This window comes from Aricia agestis, chromosome 17, assembly GCF_905147365.1.
Source record: "Aricia agestis chromosome 17, ilAriAges1.1, whole genome shotgun sequence".
Taxonomy (NCBI): Eukaryota; Metazoa; Arthropoda; class Insecta; order Lepidoptera; family Lycaenidae; genus Aricia; species Aricia agestis.
Window position 1 is genome coordinate 4,221,541 of NC_056422.1, and position 24,537 is coordinate 4,246,077.

At 36.1% G+C, this 24,537-nt stretch overlaps 3 protein-coding genes across 5 annotated transcripts in view; 1 reads left to right on the forward strand and 2 right to left on the reverse strand.

The window, feature by feature from the left end:
• Positions 1-1,263: 1,263 nt before the first annotated feature.
• Positions 1,264-3,140, reverse strand: LOC121735201 (protein OSCP1). Of its 2 annotated transcripts, XR_006036821.1 has the most exons (3): positions 3,029-3,140; positions 1,696-2,682; positions 1,264-1,362 (listed from the first exon to the last, which is right to left on the reverse strand). XR_006036821.1 is itself a non-coding variant. In XM_042125930.1 (2 exons), the coding sequence occupies exons 1-2, from the start codon at positions 3,138-3,140 to the stop codon at positions 1,880-1,882; spliced, it is 915 nt and encodes a 304-aa protein (XP_041981864.1). In that variant the 3' UTR covers positions 1,680-1,879. The 2 variants fall into 2 exon arrangements, 1 of the variants encoding a protein (XP_041981864.1); XM_042125930.1 differs by lacking the exon at positions 1,264-1,362 and having other exon boundaries at positions 1,680-2,682.
• Positions 3,141-3,163: 23 nt separating this feature from the next.
• On the forward strand, positions 3,164-6,203 carry LOC121735200 (SET and MYND domain-containing protein 4). Its single transcript, XM_042125929.1, has 2 exons — positions 3,164-4,581; positions 5,644-6,203. The coding sequence occupies exons 1-2, from the start codon at positions 3,164-3,166 to the stop codon at positions 6,029-6,031; spliced, it is 1,806 nt and encodes a 601-aa protein (XP_041981863.1). The 3' UTR covers positions 6,032-6,203.
• A 15,934-nt stretch (positions 6,204-22,137) lies between these two features.
• The window catches only part of LOC121735169 (protein 5NUC-like), a 50,906-nt gene continuing 48,506 nt past the window's right edge, over positions 22,138-24,537 (reverse strand). The window contains exon 4 of one of the 2 annotated variants that reach the window (XM_042125852.1): positions 22,138-24,063. In XM_042125852.1, coding sequence (XP_041981786.1) covers positions 22,645-24,063 — 1,419 coding nt within the window. In that variant the 3' untranslated portion in view covers positions 22,138-22,644. The remainder of the gene's footprint in view (positions 24,064-24,537) is intronic. The other variant, XM_042125853.1, reaches the window with a different exon arrangement.

Below are 24,537 nucleotides of genomic sequence, written 5' to 3' on the forward strand. Positions count from 1 at the left end.
CTGTCCGTCTGTCTGTCTCCAGGCTGTAACTCAATAACCGCTATACAGTTCGACAAGGCTTTTTAGGAACGTAGCGAGAATAGGAACTAACGCTTCTATCATATAAAAACGTCATTTTTGACAGTTCTCCTTTACCAGCAGTGCCCATTGACATATTCATTGAAAGCCTTGGATCACTATCAATGGATAAGGAAACATAAACTCTATAAAAGTCAATGAGCACTATAGCTAGACTTCTGTCAAAGATGATGTATTTCTGTTGCCGCTATAACAACAAAATATACTAAAAACTATGCTAAAAACAAAATTAAATTAATATTTAAGATGGCAACAGCTAGGCACTTGAAATTTTCACAATTTTCTTTATTTTATCTGTAGTCTACTAATTAAAAAATAAAATAATAAAATTTAAAAAAAACTTGAGAGGTGTCAAGGGACACCCGAATGTAACGAAGTTATTTCTTAAGTTCAAAAAACCTGTACACATACACTCAAAAATGTAAAAAAACGCCATCTATTGACGCCTTCTGCCCCTAACATGCAGGTACTAATAAAAAAGTGTCGAGGTCAAATCAAGGTTAAAAAAAGTGCCTGATAGACTTCGATCACTAATATAATATACTAGTATATTAGTGATCGAAGCTGATAGACGTACGAACTTAAAGTACACGGGTTTTAAGTTCGCGAACTTACTCGGCTCGCGTCGGTGACACACGAGAATCGCTCACACTGGATTTCTAGGCCCCTAGGCTCACATTATAAGATCGTCGATCCATAAGTCCGCTTACTTAAAGGGCCCATTCACTGTAGGACTGCCGTGCAGTCCTGCCGTGAATGGGCCTCCTTACTCGCACGTCTGTCACCTCCTTGTGAGTATAGTATTCGTTGTCTGTCACAAAGTAAATATAATCACTATGGTCTGTCACCCCCTAGTTGCGGTAGGTTCTATCATACCCGCAACTCTGCGATGAATGGAACACCATGGGGTTTTAGTGGGTAGCAGGATACCCCGGCCGATAGGCCGGGGATATCTCCCCAATTTGCCGGGGATGCGTAAAGCATTTCCCCATGTTAAAAAAAAAATGGTCTGTCACCCCCTTTATAACAGCACGGAACCCTTCGTGCGTGAATCCGACTCGCACTTGGCCGATTTTTTCATATTTGATTAGTGATTACGGTATACGTCCGGTGTTCAGTGAATTGTTTGTTTTGAATTTTTGTTTTGCCATTACTCTGATTACTGCATTATATTTCTCACCAGCATACTGCAGACAGCATTTCTCAATTATTCTATCAATGAATATCATCAGTCCTACATCATATTGACTGGCAAGTGGTAAGTTGGCTAAAATATTATTTAACCTAAAAGTATATTATTGTTAATTGTTAATATTTATATCATCTTATTTGTACCTTAGAGATTAGATTTGCAGTTTGCAATGTTATGCATATTTTGTTTTTATAACTATAGGTAGGTAACTAGGTACCTACGGTGCTGCTGTATGTATCTAACATAGTATGATAGTATCTCTTAATAGTCTGTGCTGTATATTTTGATAGGGATAAAAGATGCGAGTGTTTTTTAGAGGTTTATAATAATAATTATTATTTATTATTTGTTTATTTTATAGAAGAGAAACACTGGTATTCTAGATGTATAGTATATTGACTATAATTACTTAGCATTGTACTTACCTATGGGAAGCTGGAAACAATTTCAGACCATAAACAGCTGCCTCTGAGTCAGCCCTGCTTAAATTTCCATTATAGGCAGGTATAGTTTATGTCAAAATATCAAATTATAGATATTGAACAATTATTAATGTAATTCATATTTGTCTCTATTCAAGTATGGCTGTAAAAGCTGCAACTTTATGTTTTAATTCATATCATCTTCCAACATTTGCAGAAGATCATCCTGAGTTGACTTCTGTGCATGTGCTGTGTATATTAAATCATTTTCCCTATTTTTGATGTTTGTATTGATATATTGAAATTTCTGATTTTTGTTTATTTCTAAAGTTTTCTTTTCATTTGTCCCAAATTCAATCGGTAGTTGTAATTTAATGGATTTTTTGTCATGATGCACTTTATCTATTTTGGAAAGTAAACATTTTATTTCTCCTGAATTCGTATCGGTACTGTTTTCGTCAATGAAGTATCTTTTCATATCATATTTGTATATGTTTTCACCTAAGTTGTGTAGGATTTTCGAATCAATTGTTGACGGTAGACTCAGAGTACCGTCCTTATGTTGTAGACCTAGTCTAATGAGGACGGATATTTTTGTGTGATATTCTGAAAACCAGAGTATTAGAGTGTTATTCAATGCCTTGAAGTCTTCATCTGTGAACATATCTGATAGTATTTCAAATCTCCTCAATGCATTCTCTATGAAAGCCTTTGAGAAGTATTCCGGCATCAAAGATGCTATGTTTCGTAAATGTCGGCAGCTTATGTCAAATATGTTTTGGCAAGTTGTTACTGAAAGTTGCCATTTAAATATCATAGTCATGAGATCCCATAATTTGCTGAGAGAGTAATCGTCCAGCTTCATGATGGAAGTAGCGGAAATATCTTGTAGCAGCTGCCTTATTGTAGTATGAGAGCCTACCGGTTGTGGTATAAACAGTTCATCTAGAAGCTTAGGGTGTAGCAATACAGTCACTATATCTGTAAGCACTGAAAAAATCACATTGTTAGTAATGCTCGCACTCAATCTAGAGTAGTTATCTCCATGGGCGTACCCAGGATTTCAGCTAGGGGGACGGGGGGGGGGGCATACCGGTTTCGAGAAGATGGTCGGTCTGGTATATTGAAAGAAAAAATCATGAAAATTGACTTTTATTATTCTGACCGAAAAGATATTTAGTTTCCAACACTTTGTTTTGCGCAGAGTAGGTAACACGTTTCTAATTCCCATTTGCCCCCCCTGATGGGTATGCCCATGGTTATCTCTCTAGATGTTAATAATTAAGAATAATGCTTAAAGAATAAAACAAAAAAATGTTTTCTAAGATTAACTTACCTCTTTCTGCTTTGTCTGCAGGTACGTTTTGTGATTGCAGCCTTTGATCAATAACATATACCATTTCACAACCCAAATTTATAACTATAAATGGTGTAGCAAAGTGGGACATAATTATTGTGTGAAGTGAACAAAATGATTATTGACAAGTTCTATGAAGGCCTTGTGGGCAAATTAACACAAATCGGCAAAATAAAGGAAATGTCCTCAGATCTATTACATAAGACAGACAATTATGAAAGGGTGTTGTTCACTTATGATCTCATCAAAAAATACTCGACTTTTCCAAAAGTGGACAAGGTAAAAAAATCTGAAAATTTGTCATCACAACTTCGTAACCAAGGCAACCAATGTTTCCAAAAAGAAAACCTATTTGAAGCATGGCAATACTATAATTTAGCACTTCTGTATGCACCGTTGGACTCCGATAAATTCTACTTGGCTATTTCAAATAGGTCTGCAGTGTTCTATGAACTCAAGAAGTATAATGAATGCATTAAAGATATTGAGCGTGTGCTAAAATATGATATACCAGAATCCCTTAGAGAAAGATTGAATAAACGTCAGGATATGGCCGAAACTGAATTACTGAAAGAAATGAACCTTAATAAAAATGATTATAATGTTAATAATGACAGGTTGATGTTAAAAGGAGAAAAGGATTCTGTTTATTTGTGCTCCAGCTCAAAACTGGAAGTTAGATTCAGTGAAGACATGGGAAGACATGTTGTTGCTAAAGAAGATATAAAAGTTGGAGAGGTGCTAGCGGACGAGGAGCCGTATTTGAATTTAATCGACGCCAAACAAATTCTCTTTGCTTGTAACTACTGTCTTTCTCGAGACTTGAATTTAATGCCGTGCGACAGCTGTTGTTTTTCAATGTATTGCAGCGATGAATGTAAAACAAAAGCCCACAAGGAGTATCACAAGGCAGAATGTCCATTAATGGCAACCCTCATTGACATGGACTTCACAAAACTTGAATGGACTGCTTTGCGAATAGTCATTAAGGCTAGAAGCGACCATGACTCTTGGAGCAGCCTGTTCTCAACCATCAAAGAAGCCGAATCCACCATTGGTACAAAACTACATGGGCAGGTTAAAATAAATGGCAAATGGGTGTACGATTCAAAACATTATGCTGCCATTCACACATTAGAGACAAATGTAGATAAACGATCAGTTTCAGACATATTTCTAAAATCCGTAACCGCTGCAGTGTTTTTGAGGTTCCTAGAGGAATATTCTACTTTTTTGGAGCCTACAAATGATGAAGATAAGGAGAAAATTAGGGAAGTCGTAGCTGGTACTCTGCTGTTACATATAATGACGGTGCCGACAAATGGTCATAATCTCTCAACAAACACAGTCAATCGTCTGGGAAAGTATACTGAAGAAGTCAGTTTGGCCAGTAATGTGTATGCCTTCCACAGCCTAATTAATCATTCCTGTGCGCCAAATGTGGTCCGGTTTGGTACTCTGGGCAACACAGCAACCAAACTGTTGGCTTTGCGACCTATTAAGAAGGGCATGCAGCTATTTGATAACTATGGGTAAGTGTACCTCAAAAAAATACTGCAGTACTGCAGTAAGTACTGCAGAATTTTTACATGCTTATGTTTATCATATGAGAATCATAATGATTTTTATTTTTTTTATCAATGAACTGTGTAGCCACATCCACAAAATGATAATAAATTTTATACATCGTAACCATAGAATATATATTAGTGGTACCAACAGAAGTCTCACTAGCGAAACCCGTTTAAAGAAATAACGACTCATGTTACGATACTATTAAGTTCAAATTCCGACCGCGCAGTGCTAGGTGCCTACAATTATATTTACCTACATGTCCGCTCTCTGTCTATCGCATAACTCGTACCTTTTCTGACGAAATCAAGGTTTTCGCCTTTTAGAAAACAAAATATTATTTTTTAATTACTATTGGTACGAATAGCAAACCTTTTTATAGTAATATAAAATTTTAGTAACCCAACCTATATTTTATAGTAGTTTTACGAGTAAGTATATATTCGATTATAGTGCAGGAAACTTTTACAATTTAAACGTAGCAACTTGTGTTTATTTCTGTGTAGTTTGTGCGTTTCTTTGTATGAAATTGGTTTATTTGCTATGTTTGTATAGTTTTTATCTACTTTTTATATTTAAATACCTTATTCAAATACATATTTCATTGGCCTTCCTTAATTGTTCATTTTTATAAGATTTATAACGATTTTGTCACAGCGGTTAAATCAGTATCATGAATAAAATTCCTCTATGATCACTAAACAGTAGATACGCGACGAAAAATCTTGCGCGTGCGTCACCACTCACCGCTCGCTTGTGAGTCCCTACTGATTGGCCACCCGCGGGTGGTACTTACAGTTCGATACCTATTCTCGCGAGTGGGACAGGCCTGGCGTAACTAAATTTTATGGACTATAAATAAATGCCATTTTAAATAATAAATAGTGAAATCCTAAATAATCTCCAAATAGCGTCAGTAGTTTGAGAAAATCATGGACAATATAGGTCAAGCTGAATTTTTTTTATTTTTTTTTGTATTGTTCCTACTTTTATAAACTAATTTTGTTGTGTCAATTTTCCAGGGCGCATCATGCACTTTTAGATCTCATGTCAAGAGCACAATCCCTGAAATTTCAGTACAAGTTTGTGTGCCACTGCGAGGCTTGCATCAACAACTGGCCGTCATACTTTGAATTGGGCCCCTCGACGTATATGCCTGTCAATTTACAAAGAACTGTGGGAAAAGTACTGTCCAGGGCCACCATAGATTTACTGGAGAGAGGCGATGAGAAGACTGCGATCAAAATGTTTGATAAGTTATGTAGTTTGTGCCAAGAAATGGAAGCCTATGTGCCATGCAAGGAGGTCTCCGACACTGAAGAGGCACTAAAACAGTGCCTATTTATAATGGGAGGACTTCTGCCACCTGGTCGTATTCAAACCATACGATGGAATGCGGTGCCCAAGTAAGACACTATTAACGAAATTGATTTATAAGTAGATTGCGGACATAATTTTTTAGGGTAATGTCAAATTCAGCTGACAAACACGTCTGATATTGATTTGACACAACCCACCAAATAACGTAAGTACTAGCTACCTGTGAATCAATTTCTGTGATCATACTCCCCGCGTTCCACTTGGCGTTAAAAACGATCAAAACGCTTAAAATGCCTCCTATTTTGAGCGTTTTGATCGTTTTAAACGTCAAGTGAAACGTGGGGACTGTGTTATGTCACATATAACTTATATGTACATGCCATTTTTATAACTCTAGTATTTTATATCACTACCAAAAATTCAACAAACCTTGCATTGTATATGGCTGATTGATATTATCCAAGGATATTACTAAACAATACTCATTTATATCATAATATAATATATTATTATTGGCAAGGGCTATGACATCCTCAGAAATAAAAGGGACACAACTCAAAAAATTCAACTCTCGGGAAAACGAGTTTAAAGTTTCGGGAATTTTTATTTTACGTGCAGCTTTTTTATATTTTATAAAAAAAGGTAAGTACAGAAATTTTTTATATCTAAGTCTATATATAAAAAAAGCTTAACGTAAATAATAAAAAATAGTCTTTTGAGCTGTTGTGCCCTTTTAAATTTTAATACTAAGGCTGGTATAAATAGTCAGTACTTAAGATGCGACCCGGTCTCAAGACGTGGTTCGGCTCTGTGATTTGTCCAAATTTTGACAGCCAACCAATCACAGAGCCTGAACCGTGTCTTGAGACCGAGATGCATCTTGAGTACTGACTATTTATACCGGCCTTAGTATTTACCTTAACATTTCCTAAGTTATTAATAATAAAAATACTTGATTTCATTTTAAACAAAGAGATGGCCTCTGTAGCCTCTTTGTTTAAAATGAAATCAAGTATTTTGGCTAATAGTGCTCGGCTATAAATAGAAAAAAAAAAACTATTGTTGTTATGCTGCGGCCGCACATGCGTCTACATTCACGAAGCTTTGTGCTATGACTTATGAGACGATACCATTTGACGATACACGCAGATCGTCCAATGGTATCGTTTCATAGTACGAAGCTTCGTCACGAATCGTGACGATCGACGCATGTGCAGCCGCAGCATTACAAACAAAACTACAAACAATAATGCAAGTATAGAACCGTTGTCCTACTTTGGTGCTACATAGTATCTAGAGGGTAGCTTATTTTGTAAGCTTTTTTAGCAAAAGATTAAATTTTATTTTAACATCTTAATAAAACCATATTATCAGTTGTTTGCAGCATCAATGCTACTTTTTATGTTTAAAAAATTAAGTGTTTTGTTTTTTTTGTGTTTGAAATTTAAAAAGGTTAAATGGCCAAGTATTATTTGCATTAATTATTTTAAAGTGGTACTAACTGATTATTATGTTTACTGACAATGCAGTATATTAGTTTTTAAGTCACAATAAATACATGTACAGTAAAAACTCGATTATTCTGACTTCCAACTGAATAAGTTTATCTTTATATTTATAGCCTTTATTTTCAGACTTGTTGGATTTTTCTTTTAGCTTAACCCATTGACTTTAGCGGGTCAGTAGTACCATATACTCAGTCTGTTTGCCTTTTGGCAAAGGCCTCCCCAATTTCTTTTCCATTCTGTTCTGTTTAGCGCTGTTCTTGTCCAAGTTTTTCCTGCTGTCATTTTTAATTCATCTTCCCACCTCCGGAACTGCCTTCCTTTATTTCTTTTACCATTTCTTGGGTACCAGAACACTACGTTTTTGGTCCACTTTTCAGTGCCTCTTATTATGTGACCGGTCCACTTCCATTTTAGTTTCCTAATTCTTGTTATTACATCCTCGATTTTTGTACGTTTTCTAATTGTTTTGTTTCTTATTCTGTCGGTCTTCCTTATGTTTAGCATGCTTCGTTCCATTGCTGTCTGACAGGTTCTCAGTTTGTTATTTTGTTCCTTAGTGAGTGCCCAAGTCTGGCATCCATATGTTAGGACTGGGAGAATGCATGTCGACGGGTGCAAAGTAAAAAAAGTCATCTGCAATTTTGAGTTTTTCGTTTTTTTGTAGAAACTAGCTTAAAATATCATGTTCTACAACATAACAAAAACAAAAATTCAAATATCACCTTATTTCTGGTACTTTTGTCACGTAAAAGAAGACATCTACTCCTGTTTTGTGAAATTGCACGACGTAGATGCGGATAACTACCGCTGGTCGTCTATACGCGGGACGCGCGGGGTTAATGTTATGCGGCATAAGCGGCTATCTGCCATATAGCTTTTTCTATGTTGCGATTGTGATTTAGATGTCTCAATTTACTTTTGTAAATTAGTATTGTTTGTTATGTTTATGAGTACCTTTCTATGTTAATTCTTATTGTTATTATATTAATTGACTTCTAATTTCTTTCTGTTATTTTTTACTGTTGTTTCATGTTCAGAAAGTCCAAAACAACTTTTTAAAGAAGTTGAAAGTTTCCAGAACATAAACGATAGATTTATCGAGCAAAATACTGTGTTGCCCGATGAAGAATTATTGAACTTCTATAGAAAACCTTGATGTATCAGCGATGAATACAAATGAATATAAGTTAACTTCGTAAGATAAGTCCCCATGATCTGAATACTCTGGGCCAGTCACACCAGTTCACTCTCAGTCTAAAATATAAAATGATTTTGAAAATTTGGATGTCGATCTAAGCAAATTATTAAATACGCCAACGCCCTCAGAATACAATTCATCACTTCAAGTCCGCCGCGTCCATTATCAGTATTAGATCAAAATATTATGTCTTTTTTATTAAACAGATAGTTTGATCTCATATAATCTATGACCTGCTTGAGTTTATTAACTCATATATCGAGCCATCGACTATATTATCCCTCTCAAACTGTGAATCTTCTAAAGACAACACCATTGATACTTCTTCGGCAGTGGAGGCATCAAGTGAATGTTCTACGCCTTCCTCGTTAAACGGTAGAAAAAGACGTCATCAGTTCAGTATTGATCTAAAGAAAAGGCGATTGAGAAATAAAGACACGTGTATTGACACGTGACGTAAATTACGACAAAATTTAGGTAAACAAAATATGCAAAACATCATATTCCGGCATTTGCAAGTTTAACTGTAGCGCAAAAATATCTCGCGAAGTTTTCCTTTTAACTTATCTTTGACCGGTTTTAGGATCTCTGTGATAATGAAAAGCAATTGAGAAATCGTTGAAATAAAATTTCATTTTGTGTTCTAAAGAATCGTATACATCCCTCCGATGGTGTAAAACGTCCGGCGATGCTTATGATGTTATAATGAACACATCATGATCACAATTCACAAGTGCCAAGTACAAAGACTTACTCGTAATAAGCCTCTGCCTAAATTATAATAATTTACAACATAGTTCCTGTACTGATAATGATACTGAATACTTTTTAAATTAGTTTTAAAGTAATTCCAGTATTGACACAGAATTTCATTTTTGTTGTGAGAAATTACGATTTGTACGAAAGTAAATGAATGATTCCTAAGTATATCCAAACTAATATTAAAATGGGAAAGTATGTTTGTTTATTTATTTATTTGTTTGTTTGTCCTTCCTTCACGCTCTAACTAAGAAACTAATCGTATTGTTTTTTGGCATAAGCTTATTTGAAAAGATGAAACCGCCTATGTTACTAGGCTACTTTTGGTCTTGGAATAACATCATGTTTCTAAGGGAGCTTACAGGAATATTTGCATTTTACGCGATTTTCAAATTCCACGCGAGCGAAGCCGCGAGCAAAAGCTAGTATTTCATATTTTAACTTCCTTCTAAATCGTGCACCTTGCACCGAATCGACAACGTAGAAAAAGATATCTATGCAATTATGTTCTGAACTTGGTGTTTTTAAGGTGTAAAACAGGCATTAACTACATATTTTAATAATATAAAGTGTTACACTTTACGTAGGTACTGATAATCGCACTAGTAATCGGTAAAAATACTTTAATAAATATAATTTTTAATTCCCACGTAGAAACGACCAAGTGGTAGTTAACTCAGTTGTCATATTTTCAATCGCAATGTAGATGCAGACAACTACAATATCTCGTAAATTAAACATGAATAGAAGAAATTAAATATACATGTGGATTAATTTATAAATAATGAAACAACGATGAAAATTTCAATAAATTTGATTGGAAATTGACAAAATGGGAGCATTTTTTCCTATTATGCGCTCTCCTGAAAAGTAGCTGTTTTGTAGATGACTCTTTTTACTTTGCACCCGTCGATGTATTGTATAGTTTAGTTTTTACGTTCATCTTTGTTTCGTTGTTCTTCATTATGTCCTTGAATCCCCAGTAGCATTTCCAAGCCTGCGCAATTCTTGTGTCTATTTCTGTTGACATCATATTAGTTGCCGACATTTGCTGGCCGAGGTAGGTGTATTCCTTCACAAACTCAATCGTTCTTCCGCTTATGGTAATGCTCTCTTCCTTTGCGTTTGTCAAGGCCTTTGTTTTGTTGGCGTTCATCGTGAGGCCTACCTTGTTACTTTCTCTTTCTACGTCTATGAGCATGCTTTGTAGGTGGTCCTTTGTCTTGGCAAATAATATGATGTCGTCAGCGAATCTTAAGTTTGATAATGTTTAGTCCATACTGGTCCCAATTTAGTTCTCGGAAGATTCCTTCTAACACAGCAGTGAATAGTTTAGGTGAAAGCGGGTCTCCCTGTCTTACCCCTCTTTTTATTTTTATTTCTTTTCCCTCCTTCTCTAGTCTGATTTTGGCTGTACTATTGGTGTATATGTTTTTCAAGATCCTAATATATTTGTGTTCGACTCCCTGTGCCTTCAGGCATTTCCAGATGTTTTCGTGCTCTATTGAGTCAAATGCTTTCTTAAATACGCTGTTCATTATTTTCATGTTATTTTCGGAGGCCATTTCAATCAATTTTTGACCGTTCCTTGTCCTTTTCCCCGTACTATATGGACCTAGCACAGCATTTTCACCCTCCGTGGCTCGCCGACTTGTGCGTTGAAATCGCCCATCACAATGCAATTTTTGTGTGCGTGGTTTTTTAAAGCGGTATTAAGAGATGTGTAGAACAAATCAATATCCGAAGATGATGATTGCTCTGTTGGCGAGTATATTTGCACTATACACCATACTTCATTCCCCGGTGGAATTTTAACATTCAATATTGCGATTCTATCTGATATTCCTATTATTTCTACTATATGTTTCTTTAGTTCTTTTTTGATTAGGGACACCACTCCATTCCTTCCCGGGACCTTTATAGTACAGTATGACTTGACTACGTTCTTCGATTGCTTCACCATTTCTTCTTACTTCACTCAAGCCTATGATGTCCCATTTGATGTTTTCTAAAGAGTATAGAAGCTCTTGTAAGCTCTCTTCGGTTCTTAGGGACAGCGTGTTATAAGTAGCGATATACATGTTTTCAAAACTTTATTTTTTCTTCTTTGTGTGGGCGCTTCTTTCAGGTAAAGATGTAGTAATTGTTGGGGGGTAGTAGTCGCAGTTCCCCGCGGTGACCAGCCGTCTTGGGGTGCATATTAATAAATAAGTTTATCTTAATAATTTCTAAATAAATATTAATTTTCTGTGTTACTTCTTAACAAACACATAATAATATTATTGTGTACACTTGCGGTGCACCAAAACCACTTTTCTTCATACATTCAATTATCCGGATTGTCAATTATCCGAATGCCTATCAACCTTTTATCGACAATAATAATTCTTATTTGTCCGATTAATCGGGTTTGTACTGTAATTTTAATTAAGTATTCTTTTTGGAAACCAAAGGTTAATTGCGAAAAAATATATCGCATTAGGTATTTTTATTATTCTTATAAGCAATGTTTAATCATTTAATCAAAGTTGATATATTGTTATAAAATAAGGTAAGTAAACAAATTGGTTTGCTTAATAAACTAAAAGCATCTGAAAAGTGATTTGAAATGTTTAGAAAATGGTTATTAACTTTAATTATAATACGATTTTTATGCAGTCAAATGAATACTGAATGTTATGTGCAATCAGAAAAAACTGATCCATAAGTAAATGGCGTACGTACATTATTTGATCGCATTAACTACGTTTAAGTTTCAGTAGCTTTACCATGCATGAGTTTAAACTTAAAGCTATAGTATTTATCGATACTCTATACCGACTACGTAAATTTTTAGTATGGCGATTTTAGTTCGGAAAGTGGCCGCTAGAAGCGCTGTAAAATTTGCCATACTAAAAAGTTACGTAGTCCGTATCGAGTATCGATAAAAACTTACTATGTACTGTACTCATGGTAGAGCTACAGACTAGAATAATGCCAACTTACGTAGGCTATCTGCCTATGAATCATTTTCCTTGATAGTACTTTAAATTTTAATACTTATTGCTAAGAATTAATACGCAGGAGTGTTCAAGAGCTTGTTGTAGGAACTTACCTATTGTCATTTATATTTGTTTTGTGGAATTTGATTCTGATTAATTATTATATTATCACTATATTATTTTATCTAATAAATGATTATATTATAAACTATTTTTTTATTTTACGTCTGTTGCTAAATATTTATAGCAGTTGCTATAAGTACTTAATTATCATTATTTATTGCTCTGCGCAAAATATAATTTACTGCATTGGACGCAAACAAAGTGTTGAAAAGGAGGCTTATTTCTTTATCCTGTTACTTCATACTGACCCAAACTGTATGCAGTAAAACGTAGTGATTATATTCTCTTTGGTATGCAGTATGAGCCTTCTCCTTTCGTCATATTTGACAGAGAAAATAGCAGCGTTTTACCCTGAAATAAAACGCTTATTAAATACTTACCTTATTTGAAGCATAATAATTGAGATAGGCACTTCCGTTTCCGCAGATTTTACCTCCTTTTCTTTCCTGAATGTTGGTAGCCCTGTCAACCTTGGCGCCATCATCGAGCAGGTAGAGGGAGAATTCCCGCTCGACTATGATCATTGAGTCGAAATTACACCAGGCAGAAATAAAGTTATGCTTCAAATAAGGTAAGTATTTAATAAGCGTTTTATTTCAGGGTAAAACGCTGCTATTAAACACTTGACCGTTATTTGAAGCATAATAATTGAGACGTGTTTGTTATCGCCTGGTGATGATGTACGCCAATGTGACAAAATAAAAGTAAAACGCCAATGTGAAAAGAAAATATAACAATATAAAATAAAAATAGTAATTCCTTGTGGGAATACTTCTAAAACTTTATAAATGAATATATAGGTGATATAAGAGTGATGGAATAGAAAATCCAGTGTTCAAACACTTTTTTACACAATTACTACACCAAAAACTCATTGACAAATCAAAAATACAACTTGTAAAAGCTTTGATATGGACATAATGAAATCAACTAAAGGAACAAAATAATTTCTTAAATCGTTAGAATTAGATTAAAGTACTAGTTTTTTGTACCGATTTTCAATAACGGCCCCAAAAGTATTTCATGAATGGATACATTGTCTATCCAACTTTCAGCCATAGCTGAGCGGACGTTACCTGGTGGTGCAGTTGTCTCAGACAAGCAACCAGTAAACAGCAAAGTTGCTTATTACTGGGATTGCTTAAAATCTTCCAGCTAGATTGCCTAGAATCAGAACTGTTCGTTTTAGTTATGACTAAATAAATTAATCACATTAAGAATTTTAAACCACTGTTTTCTTACAGTGTGTAAGATCATGTACACGTCTGCCCGACGAAAACAAAAGCAAAATATCTGTATGTCTAAAAAATACAAATAAATGACTTGCGTCAACTGGCGTCAACAGTATAAGACTTCAATAAGTTCTTAATTTATGTTGTACAAGCTTTTTCAATGCAATAGATTTTAACATGTTTTACCAAACCGTAAGAACTTAAAGGGCCAGAAATCTCTGTATCAGACATGGAAGATATCTACTTATGTAAGAAAATAGTGTTATAAGAGAGCTTAATCTATTAAAAATAGATAAGCTAAGAATTTTGCAAGGACTGTGGCCGTCGGCTTGTGAGCATCATAGCATCGTGATATAAACCTGCTTGATCGGTCAAGTCGAGAGTTACATAATTAGTCACTACATGAGCTTCGGCGGAAGCAAATAGATCGGTCACACAAGTAAGCCGCATTTTCTGATCTTCTCCGTGCAAGAAGTTAACAGATTTGGGAATGATCCAATTACTCGAAAAATCTGAATGGTTATGTCCATCAGGGCATCTGACCTGGTGCGACCTTCGTCCCAAATATAGGTTATAGCTGTTCGATTGTCGCTCTGCCAAAGAACTGTCGAGCGAGTGAGAGTCTGGTGCTGACTGCTGACCTCGGAGAAGCAGAGCGCTAGAAGCTCTTTCTGATTGTAATGCATGAAATTCTTATGCTGACCATGTCCCCGTTAAGGAAAGGTGGTCGAGTTGAGCACCCCAAGCTAGGTCCGACGCATCTGTTGCCAAGCAGTGCGATGGTGGACCCCAATGAATGGAAGTTGATAGATGATGACTTTGCAACCACCACCGAAGATCGTCGCTAAACGTAACGCTTGTCTCGGTAGAGAGCAGCGATTCGGAAATGCGGACTTATCCAAGTCTATGAGAAGAGACAAGAGAGCTCGGTAATGTAGCCTTCGGTACTATGAAACTGGCGAAGTTCAGGAGACCGAGGATGCTCTGCAAGGTCTTTAGATCTACCAGACTCTTTGTCAGGACTCAGGACTTTTTTTTTTTTTTTTTATTAAATAAGGGGGCAAACGAGCAAACGGGTCACCTGATGGTAAGCAACTACCGTCGCCCATGGACACTCGCAACATCAGAAGAGCTGCAGGTGCGTTGCCGGCCTTTTAAGAGGGTATACGCTCTTTTCTTGAAGGTTTGCAGGTCGTATCGGTCCGGAAATACTGCTGGTGACAGTTCATTCCAGAGTTTTACAGTGCGCGGCAGAAAGTTACGCGAAAAACGCACTGTGGAAGACTGCCACTCATCAAGATGATGAGGATGGTATGTTTTTCGCGTGGGACGATAGCGAAAAGTTGCAGGTGGTATGATTCCGAACAATTCCTCAGAGCACTCCCCGTGATACAACCCATAGAGGATGCAGAGTGAAGCAACATCTCGGCGTAATTCCAGGGGGTCCAAGCTGTTTGAAACACTATGGCAGTCAAAAAAGGCAGGACTGGTAAAATCTTTTGATGAATTTTAGACATTTTCTCGCCTGGAAGTAGCTTTTCGTTTTGAAACGTGTTCCAACGAACACCTAGAAATACCAGGTCTTGTTGAGGCGTAAGTAAAGCCTTTGAAGCAAAATGTGGACATGCTTCTGTAGGATGATTTTGTTTTAATAAGCAATAAGATAATCGTCCTAATAAACGATGATACGCAGAACTTGCTCTCTGAGGGTTTGTTTAACCCAATTGGTCAGGGAAGCAGGTGACCGGACAATAAGCAAGTAATTTGCAGCAACTGTCCCTTGTATACAGACGTAGGAGCCGTCAGTGCGATGGAGCGACTGCCAGGTAAAATAAGCTTGGGACAGGTATATTTTGCAAAGCCAATCGTCGGGTTGCAAAACGAAACTGTCATTAGTTGAACATTTATGAGCCCGAATGGCTGAGTCAAAACATAATCGAATAGAGTGGAAAGATTGAAAATAGGACGGCAGGACCCGTCGACCTTAGGGACCAGAAACATTGTCGAAATAAAACTTGGCAAGGGGCTGGCAACTTCTAAGACACCCTGGAATATCATTTGTCGAATTTGGAGATACATATCTTCAGACTCTGTGGTAGAAAAATGATTTTGGTTTAATTTTGGAATGAACCGAGGTGGTTTCTCCATGAATGGTATGCGGTACCCTTTTAGAATCTTTATAATAATAACCTGGAGCATCTAGGCGCTGCCAACGAGAAACGGTGATAAAACTTCAAAGTTTGACCCGCTCTGAATTTTTGATTGTCAGTTACGTTTTTTGGCATTCCCGAGATCCCAGAGATTCCCGAGATCCGAAAGAGAAGCGGCATATTCACGGGTACTTTTGCCGTGGAAGTTCCCTCAGTTGTCCAATCGAGCTCCTCTCGAGTGAAAGGAACTTCGTGCATTGCCAGGCATTGACCGTGGTTCAAAATTATTTCTTTGTCCCCGTGGGGTACGATTGTATGAACAGCCTTGCGCAGGCTGGTGATCATGGGAAATGTGCGAGCTAGCACAACATCCATGAGACATACCCTGCGCGGGTATATAATTCTTAGTCTGCCTCTGCGGGGGTAGGCTTAGCTCTCGAGTGAAAAGAACTTCGTGCATTGCTAGGCATTGACCGTGGTTCAAAATTTATTGTTTGTCCCTGCGGGGGACGATTGTAAGAACAGCCTTGCGCAGACTGGTGAGCATGGGAAATGTGCGAGCTAGCACAACATCCATGAGACATACCCTGCGCGGATATATAACTCTTAGCCTGCCCCTGCGGGGGGCGGCGAGTCAATCTGTTGCTCTAGAACCCGCTTGCGCAGCGGCAGCAACATTGTTCTGACTATTCGCAACAAAGGTTTTGCGAGCTCCCTCAGTCTTTTCGAGTAGTGACACCAGCAACTCGGAATTAACTTAGATAAAATGATTGCCAGAACTGGGTCATGAACGAAATTGATAATTGCATTGCGTCTCATTTGAAAACCTCATAGATCTCAAAGCCCAGCTCAGACCACAAATTAATTGAAGTAACTCTGACGTTGTGATACAAATCCTTAACGGTTTCATTAAACCTTCAGGGGTCAAGCTTGAAGCGTGTGACCATTGTAACAATTTCTCAAGAGCAGATTTCAATGCTCCGCGCTGCATAAGTACGCAATATAATAATGCCGCGTATGATTTGTGCACGTGAGTTTTTTTTTTTTTTTTTTTAATCTAAATATTTAAGCTCATCATTGACCTCTAAATCAACAAAAACTAGTATATGATTATAAAATTCTTGAACTTCAGAATAACGAACTTCTGACCATTCGTTATTATGTTGAATATTTATTTAATATAGCCAAAACCCCCGAAAGAGAAGTTTTCGTAACGGACGTTTCTTAAAGTTTTGTTTCAATTTCAAAAACAAGATTCGGTTATAAAGAATTTCTAACGGTCGTTTCATTTTCATTTGATTTGCTATACAATTCCCGACTGACATTATCGTCGATGCAATTGCATGATTTTGAAAAATAGATCGGTTTTCGTAAAAATAATTAACCTTTTTGTTAAGTTCATTAACCTCTTGAGTTAATTTAGCTAAAGGGTGGTTATAGCGCAGTCTGTATTTGCTCCCCCCCTTTTTGTGGCGGCGGCGCCTCGATTTACGTTTGCTGTGTGAAGTAGAAGTCGATGACGAGCTCGAATCATTTGTTCAACTACTACTACTAGATGACCTTGCACGAGAACAAGGCCTTTTTTATTAACCACATTAGTGGGTAGTTTCAAATCTAACGTTAGCTGGTGTCACTACCGAATCATGAACAAATTCACATTCGTTATTCATTATTAATAGCTACCTTAACCTAGGAAAGAACACAAACACAAGAACTTAACTAGAAAATTAATATTTAAAAATTTAAATGTAGTATTTAAATTTATATTCGTTATTAAAGTAACGATACGAACGATAAAATCGTTATTAATATGAAATGTTCATCTTTTCTAAAGAAAAAATGTATAAAAATATAACTTACGTGAATTACCAAAACCTTGAAAAACGGTAAAAACACAACACTGAAATTATTTCACTTTATACTTAAATTATATAACTGGGAGTTATATAATAAGGAGGTATAATACGTAATGACTTCTGAGCACGACTGTGCGGTGCGGAAAACAAAACGCCAATGATCATAGTCGAGCGGGAATTCTCCCTCTACCTGCTCGATGATGGCGCCAAGGTTGACAGGGCTACCAACATTCAGGAAAGAAAAGGAGGTAAAATCTGCGGAAACGGAAGTGCCTATCTCAATTATTATGCTTCAAATAACGGTCAAGTGTTTAATAACAAGATTAAAATGTCTAAACCACGTCTAAACTTAGTCCATTTTACGAATGCGCCCTACGGATTGCTATCATTTCTTTCATTATTACTACAATAGGGAATATGCAAAAAAATAATTCCATCTCAAATATATTTTTCTGTACTCTTTATCATCCTCACATTATAATCAAAAGGTATTTTTTTAATTAGTTATCATTTAAACCCATAAAATGTTGTTTAAAAAATGAAAATTAATGGAGGGAAATTCAAACTTACTAAACGCGCCACCATTGGTCGAAACGAAATGTGACGTCAGATGTTACATATCGGCGTCGATATTCATACTGCGGTTATAGTATTTGTTAGAAAAATTGTTTAAAACTGGTGATTTCTAGTGAATCTATATTTATAGTGAATCTATATGAGTACAAGCTGTTGCCCGCGACTTCGTCCGCGTGGACTTCAGTTTATAGCGCGCGATGTCAACAAAATTGGTGTCAAAAGCTTTTATAAAAAAAACCCTGGTACCCCTTCAATCAAAACAGCTGTGCAGTGTGCACATAATATTTCATTTTTTAAAATTAAACTTTATATTTTATGCCATATTTTAAAGCTTATTTAGCCCCCCAATTTTACAACTTTACCCATAAACTATTTATCATTGATAGGTTTAAGGATACGTCACTAAACTTAAAACATTAATTTTAAAGTATAGCGGTTATTAACTTACAGCTTGGCCTTGGAGATAGACAGACAGATGGACAGGGTCCCGTTTTTACCCTTTGGGTACGGAACCCTAAAAAAACGATGTTATATATTATGTATTCCTTAAATTTTATTAGCAACAATAATTATTTAATTGTTCTATTTTTATTAACAATATTAAACATATAATATACTAGCGACCCGCCCCGGCTTCGCACGAGTAAAAATATATGTATAGCCTATGTCACTCACTTAATAAATGATTAAAATCGGTTTAGTAGTTTTTAATCTATACTAATAATAAAAAGTTATAAAAAAAATATTTATATAATATAATTCCCCATATAAGATAGTTCTCCTCCATCTACCCTCCATAACTACAATGAGGGAGATGACGTAATATTTCACTAAATAGCTTTTACTGGTAATGGCAAATTTGCCAAGGATGTTTGCAATGGAGAGTTTGACAGATAATGTATGGGGCTTATGTCAAAATTTTTAATTAGATTTAAGTAATTAATGTTCAACTCTGAGTGTGGCAGTTAGTTCGTATTCGTAACATAGTGCATAGGTAACAGATCTGTTACTGTTTTAAATTCTAATATAATCTATTCTATTTGAATTTAAAATAATTTAACTAGCGCCATCTACTGACAATGTCAATACTCGGCAGGCCGCCTTGCCGTCCGCCGGCTATGCAGGATCGTAAATGGTGTCGTTGCCGGCCGGCCATGCAGGCCTGCGACACCATTCACTATCCTGTATTAGCCGGCGGACGGCTAGGCGGCTTGCCGTGAATGGGCTCCTTTATAAATAATCGGCCAAGCGCGTGTCGAACACGCGCACGAAGGGTTCCGTACCGTTATAAAATATAAAGGAAAAATAGGCCAAAAATTATGTGTTGTATGGGAGCTCCCTCTTACGTTTTTATTTTATTTTAAATATTATTATTAATTATTATTAATGTAGATATATAAGTAACCGACCGCCGTACTCAGAGACATTTAATTACGATCTGAGTGCCGCAGGACTTTTATAAAAATTTCAAACCAACAAAATAACGTTTGTTACGGGACGGGAACGGGAGCCCCCCTTAAATATAAATTATGTTTTGTTTTTAGTATTTGTTGTTATAACGTGACGTTATAACGTCAACAGAAAATAGAAATACATATTATTATGTAATCTGTGAAAACAGAAGTCTAGCTTTTAAAGCATGGAAGTTTACTATCCTTAATGTTTTAAAGTATAGCGGTTATTGACTTACAGCTTGGCCTTGAAGATAGACAGACAAATGGACAGGGTCCCGTTTTTACCCTTTGAGTACGGAACCCTAAAAAAATAATGTTACATATTATGTATTCCTTAAATTTTATTAGCAATAACAATTATTTAATTGTTCTATTTTTATTAACAATATTAAACATATAATATACTAGCGACCCGCCCCGGCTTCGCACGGGTAAAAATATATAGCCTATGTCACTCACTGAATAAATGATTAAAATCGGTTTAGTAGTTTTTAATCTATACTAATATTATAAAGAGGTAAACTTTGTTTGTTTATTCATAGATCTACTACGACTACTCGACTAAGAGCTGGCGACTAAATCGGTCATGTGGCTTCAGCTCTCTTAAAACTCCGTTAGCTACTTCCCTGAACAACCCTTTCTGATAATCTGCGTGCTGGCTGGCCGTGGCCCATGGGCGGTGGGTGTGGGAGTAGTGCGGTGGGGGAAAAAAATGTCGGTTCAGCTTTATTAAAACTCCGTTAGCTACTTCCCTGAACAACCATTTCTGATAATCTGCGTGCTGGCAGGCCGTGGGCGGTGGGTGTGGGGTTAATGAAAAATTAATGAAAAAAATATGTTCAGCAATTTTGATTTTTTTTGTCTGTCCGTCTGCCCGTCTGTCCGCTGTTTCTCTAGGACCGCTATAGATAGACTTCTGATCACAGATTATGTATGTCTGTTGCCGCTATAAGACCAATACTAAAAACAAAATAAAATTAATATCAAAGGGTGAAACATAAGAAAACGTGATTTTTTTGGCTTTTTGGCCCTTTTTGCTCGTAATCAATAATGGTAACAGCTAGGTAATAGGTATAGTAAAAAGTGGCAACATCGTCGTGTCATCCCTTTCAAATTAATCTAAGAAAAAAGGGATGACACTACGATGTTGCCACTTTTTAATTTCTTCACTTTCTTGACAGACTGTACTTACTTATTTTTTTTACACAATCCTTAATTATATTTGTATCTTAATAATTAATAACAAAATTAAAATAAAGTTAATATTTAAGGGGAGCTCCCATACAAAAAGCACAATTTTTTGTCTACTTTCGGTCTATACCAGTACGGAACCCTACGTGCGTGAGTCCGTCTCGAACTTGGCCGATTATTCATTATTATTTATTATCTATGTGAAAAAATTATAAATTTACATTAATTTATCATCGCAAACACTATTAAGTCGCTGAAACTACATTTTTCCCAATTTTTACCCAACCCTACTACTCCCACACCCACCGCCCACGACCTGCCAGCACGCAGATTATCAGACAGGGTTGTTTAGGGAAGTAGGTAGTTAACGGAGTTTTAATACAGCTGAAGCTACATGACTGATTTGGTCGTCAGCTCTCCGTCGATATTACTGATAGATATATTATTACTACTCAATAGTCAATAGTTCAATACTCATAGATTTAAACTCCGCTCCCGCGAGCCTCCCCCGCCTTGGTAGTTGGTAGCGCCCACTTCGAAACGGGCGTAAATCGCAATATTTTAATTTCGCCATAACTTCTAAACCAAACGTCCAATTTTAATCATTCAAAGACCAAATATTGTCTACATAAACTGTACTTAGAGATGAAATAATTTATTTTGATAAGGGTTATTAGCATGAGTAAAATAAATGCGTTTAAATGTAGTCCAAAAGAAATCAAGATTTTTTAATAAAAAAATGGTTGTTGTGCCTCAGTTGACATAGATAGGTATAGTGTGTCGCGGACATTTTTGTAGATATTTATAAGATCTATATATCATTTACTTAGAACATTGTATGGTTCTATCTTTTATAGTTTAGGCAGCGTACGCAAAATAAGTAAATTTTCTGGTTGTTTCGGAAAAACTGAAATATCTTACGGAACCATATATTTTTCAAAATAAAAAGTAGCCTATGTTACTCGCAAATAATGTAGCTTTCGAATGGTGAAAGAATTTTTAAAATCGGTCCAGTACTTTTTGAGCCTATTCATTACAATTAAATAAACAAACAAACAAACAAACAAAGTTTATCTCTTTATAATATTATATAGTACCTAATATAGTAATATATAGTCATATAGTATATAGTATAGAGTGAGTATAGATTATCTAATATCGTCGGTGCTCTTAAAACAATATAATGTGACTTACAAACATCTTTTATGCGTACTACACCAGTTTCAACAAATTGTTACATGACATAGATATTTAAAGCCATTTATCAAGTAGGTACTTAATTTGTTCTAATATACAATGTGTAAAACTCCCAACATCAGTGTCCTAGTATTATGAAAAATTGCATTTTTATCGACGAAATATGGCTGCTATTTTGTAATCGTGAAAGAGAGGAAAAAAATAACAGCCTTTTCGTCGATAAAAATGCAATATTTCATAACATTAAAGGATCGGACACCGGTGTTGGGACACATATTACGCATTCACACTTTTCAAATAAGTACTCAACTAATTTATCACGAGGTTATTGTTTGTAAGTAAATTAGTTAAATATTCTTTTTATTTTGATCGCATGGCATTAGATACTTCTATTTACGTTAATTCGTTAAAACTACTTATTGTTTTTTATTTGTACAGTAATGTATAACAAGCTTTACAATTATTGTTTTGCTAATTGTTATCTAGTTAACAATGTAAATAATATAACTAATTTTGATAACACTAGACTTATTTTGCTCGACGTGGCTAGAGAGCTAGAGTATTTGTTGATTATTGGAATGTTTTGTGCGTGGTCCTCATTTAATACTGTTATGCGGTTCGAAACTATGGGTTCTACAGGGCTATACTTACGTGTGTAATCTAAAATGGCCGACATTTCGTTAAATGCCATTATCTCTTTAGGTATAGCTTCAAACATAGAGAAGCCATCACCCCCGTCAGCTATGAAACCTGATGTTATCAGATTATATTCATGATCATCTCTGATATCTTCCAATTGTGTACACTTTGCACATGTGGCTTTAGCTTCTACAACACGGGAGCCAGGCGGCTTAGCTAGATCGTAGACTATCTTCATTCCGGACATCTGTAGAAATTGTCCCGGCGTGTCTATAGTTCGCCAAGCTTCTACAGAATGTTCTAGAGCTTGTTTCAACACTGTACCAGTCAAAGTCATCACGCAGAGATTGTCCGTGAATGGTACTACAGTTATCCAATCCCCTCTTGTGAGCTTGAACGGTTTCTGATCGTTATCTAAAGAGCTTCTTATTCTTCCACCTTGGATCACCGCTATTGTGACGTTTTTGTCCTCCTTATAGTGTTCCTTCGTGTACAGTAATACTGCATCGCTTATCATATCCCCTATATTGCATTCTCTAAGTCGACATTGATCTCCATCCAGAAATACATTGGAACTTCCAACCACTTCGTTATTGATGCGATCGACGTCACTTCGGTATACGTCAATCATTTCGAGAATATTTGGATCCTCTGGTATTTCATGATTCAGCAAAATTGGATCTCCAGAAAAATGTATTATTTCACCGTTGTCATCAAACGTAAGACGTAAAGATCCCATATATTTTGTGTATGCATAAGCTTGCACAACAAGAACGTTTCTACCAGATTTTTGGGTAACTATAGTCGGGTAAAGCCCTTGAGGATACTCCGGCTTTTCATTTGTCGTTTGACTGTTCCATAAAAAAGTGTTTGAATGGCCACCTATTACTATGTCTATATCTTCAACGTCTTTGGCTATTTCTAGGTCTTTTATGAAACCAGAATGTCCTAGAGCTATTAATATATCGACTCCTTGCTCCTTGAGCTTTTGTACTTCTTTGGCGATAGCCGTCACTTCGTCTTCATACTCTATGTTATTTTTCGGCGCTAGGAACCTTGTGTCTGGGGTCAGATAACCAATGATACCTATATTCTTACCGTTCACGTGTAAAACTACGGATTTATATAGATTGGGCTCGTTTTGTAGCTCTGGTACGTTGTCTAATATGAGATTGGCAGCGACAACCGGACTTGTGAGGTTTCTTATGAATGGTGTAAGACCCTCTACTTTTTCGTCCAGTTCATGATTTCCCAAACTCTGCAACAAAAAGTAAATATATTACTAAAATAAAATGCCTTTCGTATTGAGTGCAGCATAAAAAAAGTGTTCAATAAATAACATTGCTTTTGGAGTCCCTAGTTAAAACCATTTTCATGTTTGTTATAGTTGTATCTACAGATGACTGAATATTTTAAGCGTTGTACGTTAGCTACCTATTGTTATTATTGCACACAATGCCGTTACGGTTAAGCCGAGGATAATGGTCTCAAGACTAATTACTCAATTTCATATTTTTCTTTATCACCGTAAAATTTCTTCGAAGAGTTTTACTTCGTTACCGTATTTTGAAGAGAATAAGCCAATTAGTGAAAAGTCTTACATGTGTCTTTTATTAATATTTAAACAGTTACTTTTGACTTGCAGTTAGTGTTAGTGCTGAGTGCTTTGCTGTTTATCCACTTTGTAAAAATAAGTCTGGATTAAAGTCATCTGCATAAATTATCTCGTTAT